At 37.1% G+C, this 14,452-nt stretch overlaps 1 protein-coding gene across 3 annotated transcripts in view; it reads right to left on the bottom strand.

Moving 5' to 3' along the window:
* Positions 1-14,452, bottom strand: part of COG5 (component of oligomeric golgi complex 5) — a 282,510-nt gene that overhangs the window by 68,138 nt on the left and 199,920 nt on the right. For all 3 annotated transcript variants that reach the window (XM_082846505.1, XM_082846504.1, XM_082846506.1), the window contains exons 12-13: positions 8,894-9,098; positions 1,748-1,909 (exon numbers count right to left, since the gene is read on the bottom strand). In XM_082846505.1, the coding sequence (XP_082702631.1) occupies positions 1,748-1,909; positions 8,894-9,098 (367 nt within the window). The remainder of the gene's footprint in view (positions 1-1,747; positions 1,910-8,893; positions 9,099-14,452) is intronic.

The following is a 14,452-nucleotide window of genomic DNA, read 5'->3' as shown; positions in this document are numbered from 1 at the left end:
TGTCATGTGTGAGTTCAAGCTGTGATTAAGAGAGTAAATTGTGTGCAGATTTTTCAAGTAGCACTCTTGTTAATACTGGTAAGTGCAATTAGAGACACTGCATGTCACAGACATCTGCAAGGAAATGACAGCTCTTGAATGGAAATGGTAACCTTGGAAGGACAAAGGCTAAAAATATAAATTACACGATACATAAAGATACTCAGTTTCTGTAGAAATTATGCCAATTCATGCTATTTTGATAAAATAGCTTTTTAAATATATCAAAAGCATAACAAGGATTTAACTTGATATTTTAAAAATTTGGATTCTTAAAGTGTTTCTCTGTCATGCTTATTTTCAATTTAACATTGGATTAATTGGGACATTTGAGGTAATTGCAAAAAAAAGTATTTACAAAGACCATGGAAAGTTAACTTTTTTAAAGTTAATTTGTAATTAAGAGTTAAAAATTGCATGAAAATGCATATACAAGTAGAAAAGCAAGAAAAGTAATTATTGTCTCTCAAGTAGGAGAATAAATCTTGGCACTTACCAGGTTGCCTTTATGAAGAAAGTGAAGGACTTTAAAACAACATTAGTGCTTACTATGTGTGACAAAAATGCCCCTTCATATACCAGTGAGACATAATTTTATTAAAGTTCACTTTCACATTCTATTAAACAATGGCATAAGTATGCTTCTTCAAGTCCCACCTTACAATTGATCACAGCATTGTCAAACTGCACCGGGGAATGGGTGCAGTCCATAAACAGGTAACATGTCCATAAACAGGTAAAGAGATCAAGTTCAATCCATGACCAGTTTTGTCACTACCATATGAAACAAATAACGGAGACATTAGGGTATAAACATCTTCAGTCAGGACTTTGGAAAGTCAAGATAACTGTGGAAAGATTTAGGATCAAGATGCTGGGCAATTTCAATGCTGTATTTAGATAGATACGCATATTATACCTGTGGCTTTTTAGTTGTACTCTCACATGCCTCAGAATCACCATCTTCAAATTTGTAATCTAAAAGAATCTAGACTTTTATACCTTGGTTCTATATTGCCTAACTACTAATTTTACTCCTCAAAATGTTCACCTATAAATAAATGTATAGACCTACTGTTATGACAACTTGTTATTATGACAGGAACTGAGACAGTCTCAACTGCAGATTAACCTGGGGGTTCCGTAAAATGTCTAAAAGCAACAGTATAATACATTGTCCGCAACCATTCAGGTTGCACAACCATATCCTCTGCTAGGATATCTTCCCTTTTGAGAGTTTTAAAAGCTGTCACATTCACTTAGAAAGCTTAAAATAGCAAACACAAGTAGACTAATCAGGATTATAATCCTTGTATGCCATGAAGTACTTTCTGGATTTAAGATAAAAAAAAAGCTGATCTCCATGCTTTAGCTTCTCAATTTGTAAAATTTTTTAATATTAACTTTCCTACGTAATATCAGAAATTTACTATGGCATAAAGAATTAGGTTGTTTTATTTTGTATCCTTGACAAGATACAGAATAATGATAATTGACTATTTTTAGACTGTATTTAAATGGTTTTATTAATTGGAATCTCAAGTATTGATACTTACTACATGTGCACTCACTCAATGCAAAACTCTTGGTTTAATTTCCAGACTAATTCTTTGAATGATTTGAGATAAATTAAAGATGTACTGCCATTATACATCACTAACAAATGTGGCAGGCATTTTGCGGCATGCCGCTACATGAAAATACATACCTTGCTATAGTTTTAATGATACCTTCAAGTTCATCGGCAGAAGGAGGATTACGACCACCAGGGGGAAAAACCAAGTTGATCGGATCAAAGAGTCGAGATAAGGATTTTGATAGATAAGCAGCCTCATAGGGTTGTAGTGAGTCTTTCAAAGCCTTTCCGGGACTGTGGGAACAAAGTTTATTAAAAATGAACTTAAATTATACAAAACTAAGTGCTAGTGTATCAGGTTGTAAATGCCTTTCTTAAAAACATATCTCCTATATAAAATGTAACTCTATATGAAGAAAAGAAAAAATTTTGTTTAAAAATGTATAAATATATTTACATAATCAAATGCTTATTAAGAACTAAACATTTTAATTTATACATAATTCCTGGGCATAAATGTTATATAATATGCACCAGTACCTACTGTAGTAAGTTTGTCGCTTAAAACTAAAGGAGTAACACTGTAAAATCTTATTAATTCTAATGGGGCCATGCCTTCACTTAGCATGTTTCTATAGAGCATACAAGAGAGGCAAGTCTGCAGAGACCTGCTCCCACAAGCTCAACCCTTTTCACACACAACAGCTGCCCTCTCATAAGCTCAGTGCCTAAGAGGGAAGTATACAGGTGTAGGTTTTTATCAGCCTTCTGATGCCAAAACTGATACTAACAAGAATGAGGACAAAATAAAAAGTGCTTGTGCAAGTCCCACAATCACCCAAATACTCCTAATTGTAGTTCTAAGTTAATTTGTTTTACAACATTCTTCAAACACTAAAATTTAGCCTACTAAACACTTCTTTCCTCCTCAGTCCTCCTATGTCTTCAGTTATTTCTGTTGATTTTCATTTACTTGTCCAACTATTGGATCTTGTATTTTACCTCTGACAATTACTATCAAATACCTATAACCATATAATTAACTCTGTATCTTCTCACATCACCCCTGTTTATGATCCTTCTACTGGCCTTTCCATTATCTTAAACAAACAAACAAAAACAAATCCCCCTTAATCCTAAATGTTCATTTTGAAAACATCTGACCTACTCCTTCAGGTATAGGAAACTTGGCTCTCTCCTTTTCCACCTTTGCTGGTCAACTGACAAGACCTAGAGGTCAGAACACTCTTGGCTCCTACATCACAATTCCATACTTATCTTAACACTTTCTCATTCAATAAGTATTTCACTCAACACATAGTTCCTGAGAATACTATGTGCCAGCCCTCACTGAGTGCTGGGAGGATAGAGATGAAATTTGCTTTACAGTCCAGTGAAGAAACGTGCAGGTAAAGTGTGAACTATAATAACTTCCATAACAGATGATGAGAGAAAGACCACAATGGGAACAGGGAAGAACTAGTGTCTAAATGTGTCTGAGGCAATCCTCTACTGAAGTCCACGCCAGCTATTTAAATGTCTTCCCTATTTTTGCTCTGGTCATTTACTGACCTTAAGAAGCCTCTTCTCTCTTCTGCAGAAATTTCAGCACTAAATTATAAGTGCTAACATTCTTCTTCTCCAAGGATCCTTCCAAAAGGTCCTGCAGCTCTACTCCAACACCAAAGCTGCCAAGGCCCAGCTGGCTATCTGCCAGCAGCCACTCCTCAAGCAGCTCGCACGGGAGAAGCAGCTCTATGCCAACATGTTTGAGAGGCTGGCTGAAGAGGAGAGCAAGACCAAGGCTGTGGTCGTTGCAGGAGAGCAGCCTGCTGACACAGAGATGGAGGACGAGCAGAAGGACGACCCAGCAGGGGGCCAGCCGCAGGTGGGGGCAGAGCACAGCCTCCCTCAGCCCTGCTCCAGTGGCTGCCTGCCTCCCCTGCTCCCTACCTTACTCCACCCTGTTAGTTTTGGAAAAACTGAAGAATCTGGGCGGGGGGCGGGGGGGGGGGGATCCTTGGTGATTACAATGTCAAAACAAACAACTTTTCTAAAACCTGTCCTGTACTAGAAGTCTACTTTCATTTTAGCTTTACTATGGAGCTTCCATGTTTGAGTCATTGTTTTGAACTGCTCTACCTGTGACGTCTCCAAGCTCGAAGACAACTTTCCACACCCCCACTTGCCGCCATCTCCTTCCCGCCTACTAATTCTCTTAAATGTCTACAACTTGCCAGGTACTTCCTAGATGCGGGAAATGTAGCAATGAAGTCAGTTAAAAAAAAACTCCCTGTCCCCTTAAAGAGACTTCTGAGAACACAATATTGTAAATCAACTCTACTGCAATAAAAACTAATAAAAAAAAAAAGACTTCTGAGAAACACACAAAAAAAGAAATAAAAATTTTAAATGAGTTAACTACGGAATACAATGGAGAGTAAAAAATTCTAAGAGAAAAAGGAAGTAAGGAAGCCAGAGTCCGTTTTTGTTTTTAATCCAATTTTACATAGGGTGAGGCAAGGGAAAGCTTCCTGAGAAGATGTGAGGGAAAAGAGGGAGCAAGTTATATAGATTTCCAGGGTAGGCGCTTTCTATAGGAAGAGAACAAGCGCAAAGGCCCTGAGAAGAGACTTAGACCTGGCTGCGTTTGACAAAAAGTTAGAGAAGCAGAGCACTTAAGTGACAGGAGGACAGTACAAGATGAGGTCTAAGAGAAAACAGACGGAACAAATCATGCTGGGCTTTGTATATCAATAAAAGAGCTAGATTTTACTCAAAAGAACTTGCTCTTTGCCCTTACAGTGATCAGCGCTACGGAACCCTACGCTCATCCTCCACCGTTTCAAGGTGCTCTCATTAGCATCTTGATTTTTCTAATTTACCTTCCTTTCAAAGCTCTTACGAAGAAAATCTCAGTTAGATGGTCTCTGTATCTGCTGCTAAGCGTTCCACGTATTGCAGAGAAAAAGTAAATTGTTTCTATTAAATGTTTATGCAAACCTCTTAATTTCAAGAGACCTGAAGCTCCAGGTATTAAAATTCTACTTCTGCAGCCCTTCACTCTCCACAGCTGACCATCTGCCTCAACTTTACACTAAGACCAAAACCAGTGGCAATGATCTTACTAGCTTATTTTTTCCTTTGTAACTTCACCTACCCTCAGCGATTTTCCTCTTATCCCAAAGAAAAAGTAGCTTTATTCCTTTGTTCATATCAAAACCTCTCAGAAGAATTACCTACCTCCTTCTTTCCCGTTCTCTCTTTTTTTAAAACTTCTTTATCAAGATTTAATTTACATTCAATTCAACCATTTAAAGTGTATAATTCAACGGCTTTCAGTATATTCAATATATATTCAGCATATTCATGGTGATGTGCAACCATCACCATGCTCAATCCCAGAACATTTTTATCCCCTTCAGAAGAAACCTCATAGCCTTTAGCTTTAATCTTTTACCGCCCCCCCACTCACCCCATCCCCAGCCCTAAGCAACCACTAATATGCTTTATATCTCTACAGATTTCCCTATTCTTAACTTTCATAGGAATAGAATCATACAGCATATGGGCTTTATGTCTGGCTTTTTTCACTTAGCATAATTTTTTCAAGGTTCAGTCATGTTGTAACATGTGTCAGTTCTTCATTCCTTCATTCATGTGTGGATATATCACATGTGGTTACCCATCTGTCTGCTGATGGACATTTTGGGTGTTTCTATCTTTTGGTGATTATGAATGCTGCTATAAACATTCATTACAAATTTGTGTGTGAACACATTTAAAAATTTTTTTTTAATTTGCTTAATATGCTTTGTTTTTATTGTGATAACATATACATAACAGATGGGTGTTGTGCACAATAAAGAAGCACCCACCTATTGATCTCATCTGTCTGAGGCTTCACTTCAACTAACTGGCAGCTGAGGGCAGGATGAGAAATGCTGCGGTTCTGCCCTTCTTAGGAAGAAAGCCCTCCAGTTAGGAGTGGCGGGGAAGGGAGCCCTTTGTTCTTGGCTGTCACAGTCCTGAGTGGAGCCTATGCCTTGATGAGCTGGGAAGAGGGAGGGAGGAACAACAGTCTTGGTTCTAATATAACAGGCTCTTACGGAATTCTTTCTACCGAATTTTCATAGACTTTCTTGAGCCGATGATTTTTCATTTGCTGTTTGCTTTTAAAACCATTTCCAGACACGTTAAATTGTTTGGTTTTTAATAGTTTTCACCAGATTCACTGTGGGGTGGGTCAGCGGAGTGGGGACGGCTGTCATCCCAGAAGTCAATCTCCTCCCATTCTGTCTTTCATCAATTCTAATAATGCTTTGTATCCACCATTCCACACCTAGGCCTTGAACAACCTTATTTTGCTATATCTAGAGGTCACTTGTCAGTCCTAAGCTTCTTCAGCTTTTCAACAGCATGTGACACAGTTCACCATTCCTCTTCTGACTGAAATGAACTCATTCTTTGGGGTTCCACATAACTTTCAGTTTTCCTCCTATCTCACCATTTTTTTTCCTCTTAGTCTTGCAGGCTGCCACTCTTCTGCACAATCTATAAATTTTGGAGTGCACATTTTGGGCCAAAGTTCCCTTTTCTCTTTATATATATATCTTCCCTATGGAATCTCCTCCAGACCCATGAGTTTTAAAGATCTGCATAGTGATGACTCTCAAATATGTATTTCTAGCCCTGATTCACATTCAACTACCTTTTCAACAACACAATTTGCATCTTTGATTCAACAGTTTCAAAAGAAAAACCTTAACACTACTCGATGGGGAATTCCCTGGCAGTACAGTGGTCAGGACTCCATGCTCTCAACGTGGAGGGCCTGGGTTCGATCCCTGGTCAGGGAACTAAAATCCCACAAGCCATGCAGCATGGCCAAAAAACAAAAAAAAAATAAACCCACAAACAAACAAAAAAGAAACAAAACAAAAACCCACTACTCGATGAAACAATGTCTTCCAATCATTAGGCTTCTCCCAACTTGTCCACACATATCCTTGATTCTTCTTTTCCTCTCAAATGTGATCTACCAGCAAGTTCTACTGGCTTGCCCTCTAAGCTATATCTCGAATCAATTCGACCAGTTCTCACCATCTCATCCACTCATCCTACTTCAAGCCATTATCATTTCTTGTCTGGATAAACAAAACAGCTTCTCTTTCCCTGTGGTGACACTCCCCCTCAGTTGTCCACAAAGAAGCCGGCATGCTAATTTTTAAATGTTTATCAGTTCATCTCATTCCTCTGTTTAAAAGCAAAGGTTTCCAGTGTTTTGAATAAACTCTAAACCCCATATCATGGTGAATAAAGCCCTACACGATCTTATGTTTCCCCTCCTCTCCGACCCAATTTTTTATCCCCCACTCTCCCTCATTCATTGTGTTCAGCTTTCTATTCCTCAACCTCCCCATCTTAATTTTCTCAGGCTCTAAATCTGCTCTTCTCTCTGCCTGCAAAAATCTTACTCCGAATCTTCCATAGTTGATTTCTTCACATTATCTCGATCTTGGGTCAAATGTTACCTTTTCATAGAGGTCTTCTCTAACCACCCTATATAAAACACTGTCACATTATCTTGTTTTATTTTCTTCATAATAAGAACAGCTTTCAAAAATTCAGCATAAATACTCAATGATGAAAAACGTTAACCTGGTTATTTGTGCCTTGATTCTATTCAGATTATTCTAAGGTCTCATTCCATTCATTATCTCTTTTCTTCACTTTCTCTCTCCACTGGCTACTTCTATCTATAAAAACTCTCAGCTTTCCCTCTATCATTAAAAACAACAACAAAAAACTTTCCTTTGGCTCAGCTACCATGGTCAAATTTATGTTTGTTTCTTGCCTCACTTCTCAAAAGAATATATAAATCATATTGTCATTGTTTCCTTATTATATCGTCATTATTTTTTGGTTTCTTAGAAGAATACAGGTCATAAGTCTTCTTCCCCACCTCACTGAAGTCAGTCTCCAAAAGGTGAAAAGGATGTCCCAAAACACAGTGGTTTTTTTTCATTCTGATTCTTTTTTCTACATTGCATTTACTGCCTTTCCTCTATCCCCACGAGTAACATATGCTCATTTTAAGTAAAAGCAGAAAATACAGAATAAAAACTCTACCTCTTGGACATAAAACACTATTACCTTGTGCTATGTATATTTCCAGAGCTTTTCAGTGCCAACATATGAATTTAAAAATAAACCAGAAATACAATGATACTATGTATGCTATTTTGTATACTTAAAAAAACCTTAATACATTACAAGATTTTTCAAGATCAACAGATAACTTTTCAGTCTTCTTGTCCCCTCTTTCCATTAGTCCTCATCTAATCTCCATGTTTAGCATCAAAGAGTAACTGAAGAGAACAGCGTCTCCTTCTATCATACCAGCCTACCCTTACGCCACTTGTTTTCCCAGTCAAAACTTCTATGTCCTGTATTTTACCAGTCAGAACTTCTTACTACAGTGGATAAAATTCAGCTATAAGTATTCAGAATAAAAAAATTTTAAGATAAACATTAAAATAGCACTGATTAACCTAACCTTTTTCTTACAAGGTCAGTGATCAGAATCTACTGTTACTTGAGTCAGTCTCATCACAATAAATGATTCTAGTGTTTAAAGATGGTGTGCAAGCCAATCAATTGATTTGGTGCTCAAAGAGAAATCTGAAAACAATACTCTTTTTCAATTTAGGAGGAAAGCTAGCTGGTTTAAGCTTATTGAGATGGTATTATTTTTCTGATGTGGCTTATAAATATGGCTACCTATACTGTACTTCATGAATAATCTAAGAGATTTTCAGGTTTAATTTTGACTGTACTTAGGTTTTTCCCACCAGATTGAGAATCTATCCCAGCATAAGATTTATTTCCGCTATAGGTCCTGAACACACCATTTCCTTTTATATCACATTTATGCCGGTGGTCCATCAATAATGATGCTGTCTGATGTAATTACAGGTTATCTTATAATATCAATTAAACGATAATGACCACATATGCTCATCTCTTAGCTTCTATTCACCTTAATTGGTGATATACTTTAAAATGAAGCTTAATCAGGAACCAGGCTGCTCAACTAAGGATAAATTTCGACTTCTTCAGTTAAAAGTATTGTGAAGTCTTTTAAAGTAAATAAATGAATAGTAATCATTACAAGTATTCACAAAGATTAGCGTTTTCCCATTTTCTAACTTATAATAAAAATAAAAGACAAAATCCTTAACAGGCCAACAAACAGGTTTGATTAAACAAACATACTCATAATCTGGCTTCTTTGGTATGAATATGTCTTGTGTATCATCTTCCATGTGTTGTAAGTCAGCATAGAGGTCTGCAGTTCCACTGCAATTAAAATTTCCTTGAATACTTTGGCTGTATTGTTGAAGACGCTTCCATAAGTCATTATAAAGACGCAATAATTTAGGGTATTCTCCTTCAAATGCCTGTTTCAAAAACATAGAAGCTGCCAAGCAAAACAATAAAATGATTAAAAAATTAAATGTAGCAAATAAAAATTTCTTTTGTATGTGAAGACGGTGCCAGAAATAGCCTATACTATAGGACAAACCAAAGATGTGTTCTAATAAGGTCTTTCAAAATAATGCCAGTAACAGTAATTTTCCTCCCAGACCACTTACTGCACGTGATATGTGGACCATATATTTTGAAACTTAATCTACAAGGAAATAGACAAATCAACAATTACAGTTGAAGATTTTCTTTCTCTCAGTAAATGATAAAACAAGTACACAGAAAATCAGTAATTGACATCTATAGAATACTTTATCCAAAACAGCAAAGTAGCCATTATTTTCAAGTACACATGAAACATTTACCAAAATCAACGATTTCTGATAGAAACAGTCTAAATAAATTTAAAAGGTTCCAAGTTATACAAAGTATAAAAACCAAAACAGTTTTAGATTAGAAATCAGTAACAGAAATATTTTTAAAATCCTGGATAAATACCTGGAAGTGGAATTGCTGGATCATTTCTGTTTTTAATTTTTTTGGAGGAACCTCCATACTCTTTCCTAGCGGCTGCATCAATTTACATTCCCACCCTTTTCTCCACAACCTCATCAACACTTGTTATTTCTTGTCTTTTTGATACTAGCCATTCTAACAGGTTTGAGATTATACCTCATTGTGGTTTTGATTTCCATTTTGCTGATGATTAGTGATGCTGAGCATCTTTTCACGTACCTGTTAGCCATCTATCTGTTGTCTTTGGAAAAATGTCTACTCAGATCCTTTGCCCATTTTTTAACGGGATAATTTGATGTTTTGCTATGAGTTGTATGGGTTCTATGTATATATTAGATATAAACCCATATACCTGCAAATCAGGTATATGATTTGCAAATATTTTTTCCCATTCAGTAGGCTGCCCTTTCCTTTTGTTGATGATTTCTTTTGCTGTACAGAAGCTTTTTTGTTTGATATAGTCCCACTTGTTTATTTTTCCTTTTGTTGCCTTTGCTTTTGGAGTCAAATTCGAAAGAAAATCACAATGAGATATGACTATATACCTGTTAGAATGGCAAAAATTTTTTAAAAATCAAATGTTGGTGAGGATAGAGGAACTGAAACTCTTGTATACTGTTGGCAGAATGGAAAAATTGTATTATCATTCTGCAAAACAGCCTAGCATTTTCTTAAACTGTTAAAGATATACCCACCGCATGGTCAAACTATTCCTCTTCTACATGTTTATCCAACAGAAAAAAAAGTATATGTCCATATACAGACTTCTATATGAACATTCAAAGCACCTTTATTTGTAATAGCCCCAAACTGGAAACAACCCAAATGTCCATCAACAAGTGAATGCATACACAAACTATAGTATATCTGCACAATGGAATACTATCCAGAAGTAAATATATAATACAATATGGATGAATCTAAAAACAATCATGCTGCATGAAAGACAAATAAGAATACACAATACATGCTGTATCATTCAATCTGTACACAGCTCTAGGAAAGGTAAACCAATAGATAGTGACAAAACCTGGTCAGAATTTGCCTGGGGAAGAAGAAAGGAGATGGCGGGGAGAGGAATTACAAAGGGGTACATGGAAACTTTTGCAGGTGAGAAATACATTCACTGATCTTGAGTCGTGATGCTTTCATGGGTATGCATATATGTCAAAACTTACCAAACTGTACACTTTATGTTCAGTTTACTGTATACCAATTATACTCTAGTAAAGCTGTTTAAAAAAAAAATCTTGGAGAGGACTTCTGTGAAATCTCTCCTTGCTGATGAAGAGGCCATTCACCATGGCCTGAGTGTCCCCACACATTCTTGCAAGTTATGTCAATGCGAGGCCCTGGTTGCTCTTCCTCCAGGCCATTTATCAGGTTTGCATTTGTAGCAAGCAACCTTGAAACATGAGGTAACTTTGCCCTGTACACAAAGAGCAGGCTTGCTTACTGCTTATGGCAAAAGTTGTAGATTGTCCAAGCTTAAAGTTCTCACCTGTGACACAAACTCACAGCATATGTACCATTCACATGGGCCCAAACTGTGTTTCCCCAGGAGGCCTGGAGGCATGGGGAACCAACATACAAATATGCCCACACTCACGTGGCTTGCTATGCTGTGAGTAATAAAGTTCTGCTCTGACCCAGGAGTCTCATGTCTTCTGACAATATTCAGAACATTTTGACAGGCTAGCCTTTTTAAGTAGGGTTAAAAATCTCAGATCCTTCACAGTTCTTGAACTCCTCTAATCTAAATCATATTCCTTTTGTTATATTCTCATAACAATCTGTTCTTTGTCTTCTTTGCATTTACCACAATTTCTAATTTTACTTGTTTAAAGTATGTTTCCCCTACTTGACCGTAAACTCCATGAGGACAAGGACAATACTTGTTTTCTTCAATGCATATTTGGTACTTAACACAGTGCCTGAAATAGTAGAAATTAAATAAATATTTCTTAATGATAAACTAAGTTTTGCTTTTTAATGGACAGTATACTCACTTTCACAGAAATCTTATCTGTATAGAACAAATCACTGTTGAGGGTTTCAGAGAGCTGAACTTTGACTATACTGTCTCAGCAAATGTGACTGACTAATCAATTCTAAGATACTTAAGTCAAACATATTTAAAGCTTACAAATATATATTGTGGTAAATCCCGAAGCTAAATTCTACCTTACTTTCTTCTATAAGTGGTTATCAAGTATTCACACCAATTACCTATAAACCTGATTATAATCAATTATTTTTTTGATAAATGTAGAACACACACTGCACATCTTAATAATCTAAGAAATCATTTATAGATAGAAAATGACAGTTACTAATTCTCAGTTACTTAGTAATTCATTACTCAGAGCATGCCCTGTGTAAGCAACTCTTCTTTTTGAGTAATAACTAGTGATTCCAACACAGCACTAACATGAAGATGAAATTCATCTTTATTCCAGTACCTTCTTTTATGATGATTTCTCCACAGCAATAAACACTATAAGAAATTATTTATTAGTTTGTGTTGATCATGTTCCTCCTTTAGAATGCAAGTTTAATGAAAACAGGGATATTACTTGTCTCTGTATTTCCTTTACCTAGAGTTAACGCCAGGCACTGAATTATTGCATGAACAAATGAACTGAAAAAAGAACGAAGAGGGGTCTAGGTATGGAATTAAATCATTTCTCCAGATTCTAACAGTCTAGACTTAATTGCCTCACTACCCCCAGACCCCCTGGTTCAACTCTGATGTTTGCGTAATCCCAGAGTTGCAGCACACACAGCTCTTGCCTTAGTCTTGAGCAGCTGTGCTAAATATCAGCCTGTATATATGCTTCTGCCACTGCATCTCCCTGTGTGAAGACTGAATACCTCATCTCTCAGCCACTAACTGGGGTCCTGACCAAGAATAGGCATCACTCCTTAAAACTCCCACCAACCTTCAGACAACCAAATTCTGGTCAATGTAAAAACTGGAAGGTAGGGCTTCCCTGGTGGCGCAGTGGTTGAGAGTCCGCCTGCCGATGCAGGGGATGCGGGTTCGTGCCCTGGTCTGGGAAGATCCCACATGCCGCGGAGCGGCTGGGCCTGTGAGCCATGGCCACTGAGCCTGCGCGTCCGGAGCCTGTGCTCCGCAACGGGAGAGGCCACAACAGTGAGAGGCCTGCGTACCTAAAAAAAAAAAAAACAAAAAAAAAACAACTGGAAAGTAGATTTATCCACTCAAAACATATTTGCTGAACATTTACTATATGATAAGTACTGTTGTAAATGTTGCATATGCAGCAGTGAACAAAATAAGCAGAGTTCCTACCCATGAGGAGTTTATATTCCAGTGAAGGAGAAAGACAATAAACAAATCAGTATGTAACATAATGTCAGGCAGTGTTAAGTGCTTTAAAGAATAATAAAGCAAGGTTAGAGAACAGATAGTGATAGGGAGTCGTAGTCTATTTACTGCAGACAGGGAGGGCCTCTCTAAGTGAAGCAAGGATATGACCCATCTGGATATCTGGGGAAAGAATGATTCAGATGGAAGAAACAGCAAATGCAAAGGACTTTAGGTAGGTTATCCCAGTAGAGGCCGCTGCTCTTATTTTAGCAACTTGCCAAGCTCTTTAGATACCTTGGCCTGAGAGGGTCAGCCTCCACACCTAGGTTGAGTCCCTCTTTTTTAAGTACATTGCTACACATTTCTAGTTCACTCCTTTCCTAACTGGCTCAATTCCCAATAAAAACTGTCAGCCTTGCACATAAATCACCTAGCACTATGAAAGTAAAGGAGGCTAGTAATATACTGGGTTTAGTATGTCTTGGAAAATATTATCTGCTTCATAATTGAATTAGATATCTATTGCTACATAAGAACTTGCCACATATGTAGCTGTTTATTTTTTAAAACACTCATTTATTATTTCATAGTTTCTGTGGGTCAGAGGTACTGGGTCCTCTGCTTCAGGGTCTCTAACAAGGCTGTAATCAAATTGCCAGCCATGGCTGGAGTCTCATCTGAAGGTTCAACTGGGGAAGGATATGATGCCAAGCTCATGTGGTTGTTGCCAGGGTTCAGTTCCCTATGAACTGAACTGGAGTTAGGGTCTCAGTTCCTAGCTTGCTGTTGGCAAGGGGTCAATCTTAGTTCCTCGCAAGGTGGACCTCCCCAATATGGCTGCTTATCTCATCAAAGCTTGTAATCCATGAAGGCAATAGAGAGAGCTTGCTAGCAACATGGAAGTTATGATCTTATGTTACCTAATCACACAGGGACATCCCCTTTGCATATTCTATACCTATAGAAGGTATACCTAAGCAAGTTGTACCTGTACTCAAGGGGAAGAGATTATAGAAGGGGGTAAATGCCAGGAGGCAGGGATCACTGGGGACCATCTTAGAATCTAGCTGCTCCAATAAAATGAACCATACTTTATTCACATCAACAAAAATTATATAAAAGTCAAATATTGAGGGCCATACAGCAGTCTGATAAACAGCTACTTTTCAAATACTGATATATTATAGACTATATTACTCCTTCCTAATTAAGACAGTTTCATATTAAAAAAAACCTGTTTAAAATATTGTTGAAAAAACAGCCCAAACACACTATACAGAAATAGTTCAGAAGTAAATTAAAGTACCAGAGTGAAATATGGGTAAGTCAGTTGTACCCAAGTTAATGAGTTTTCCTATTACTCATAAAAAGAACTTTTCCTATCGAGTCCCAGAAATCTACTATGGTCCAAGACATATATTAAAAGCAAATGAATATTTATATGAACTAAAACTGACTGTAAATAATTTTATTGAGGATTAATATGCCTTCTGATT

This window comes from Leucopleurus acutus, assembly GCF_964270905.1.
Source record: "Leucopleurus acutus genome assembly, chromosome: 9".
NCBI classification, from domain to species: domain Eukaryota; kingdom Metazoa; phylum Chordata; class Mammalia; order Artiodactyla; family Delphinidae; genus Leucopleurus; species Leucopleurus acutus.
Note: the sequence above shows the minus strand (reverse complement) of the source record. Positions and strands in the feature narration are given on the sequence as shown.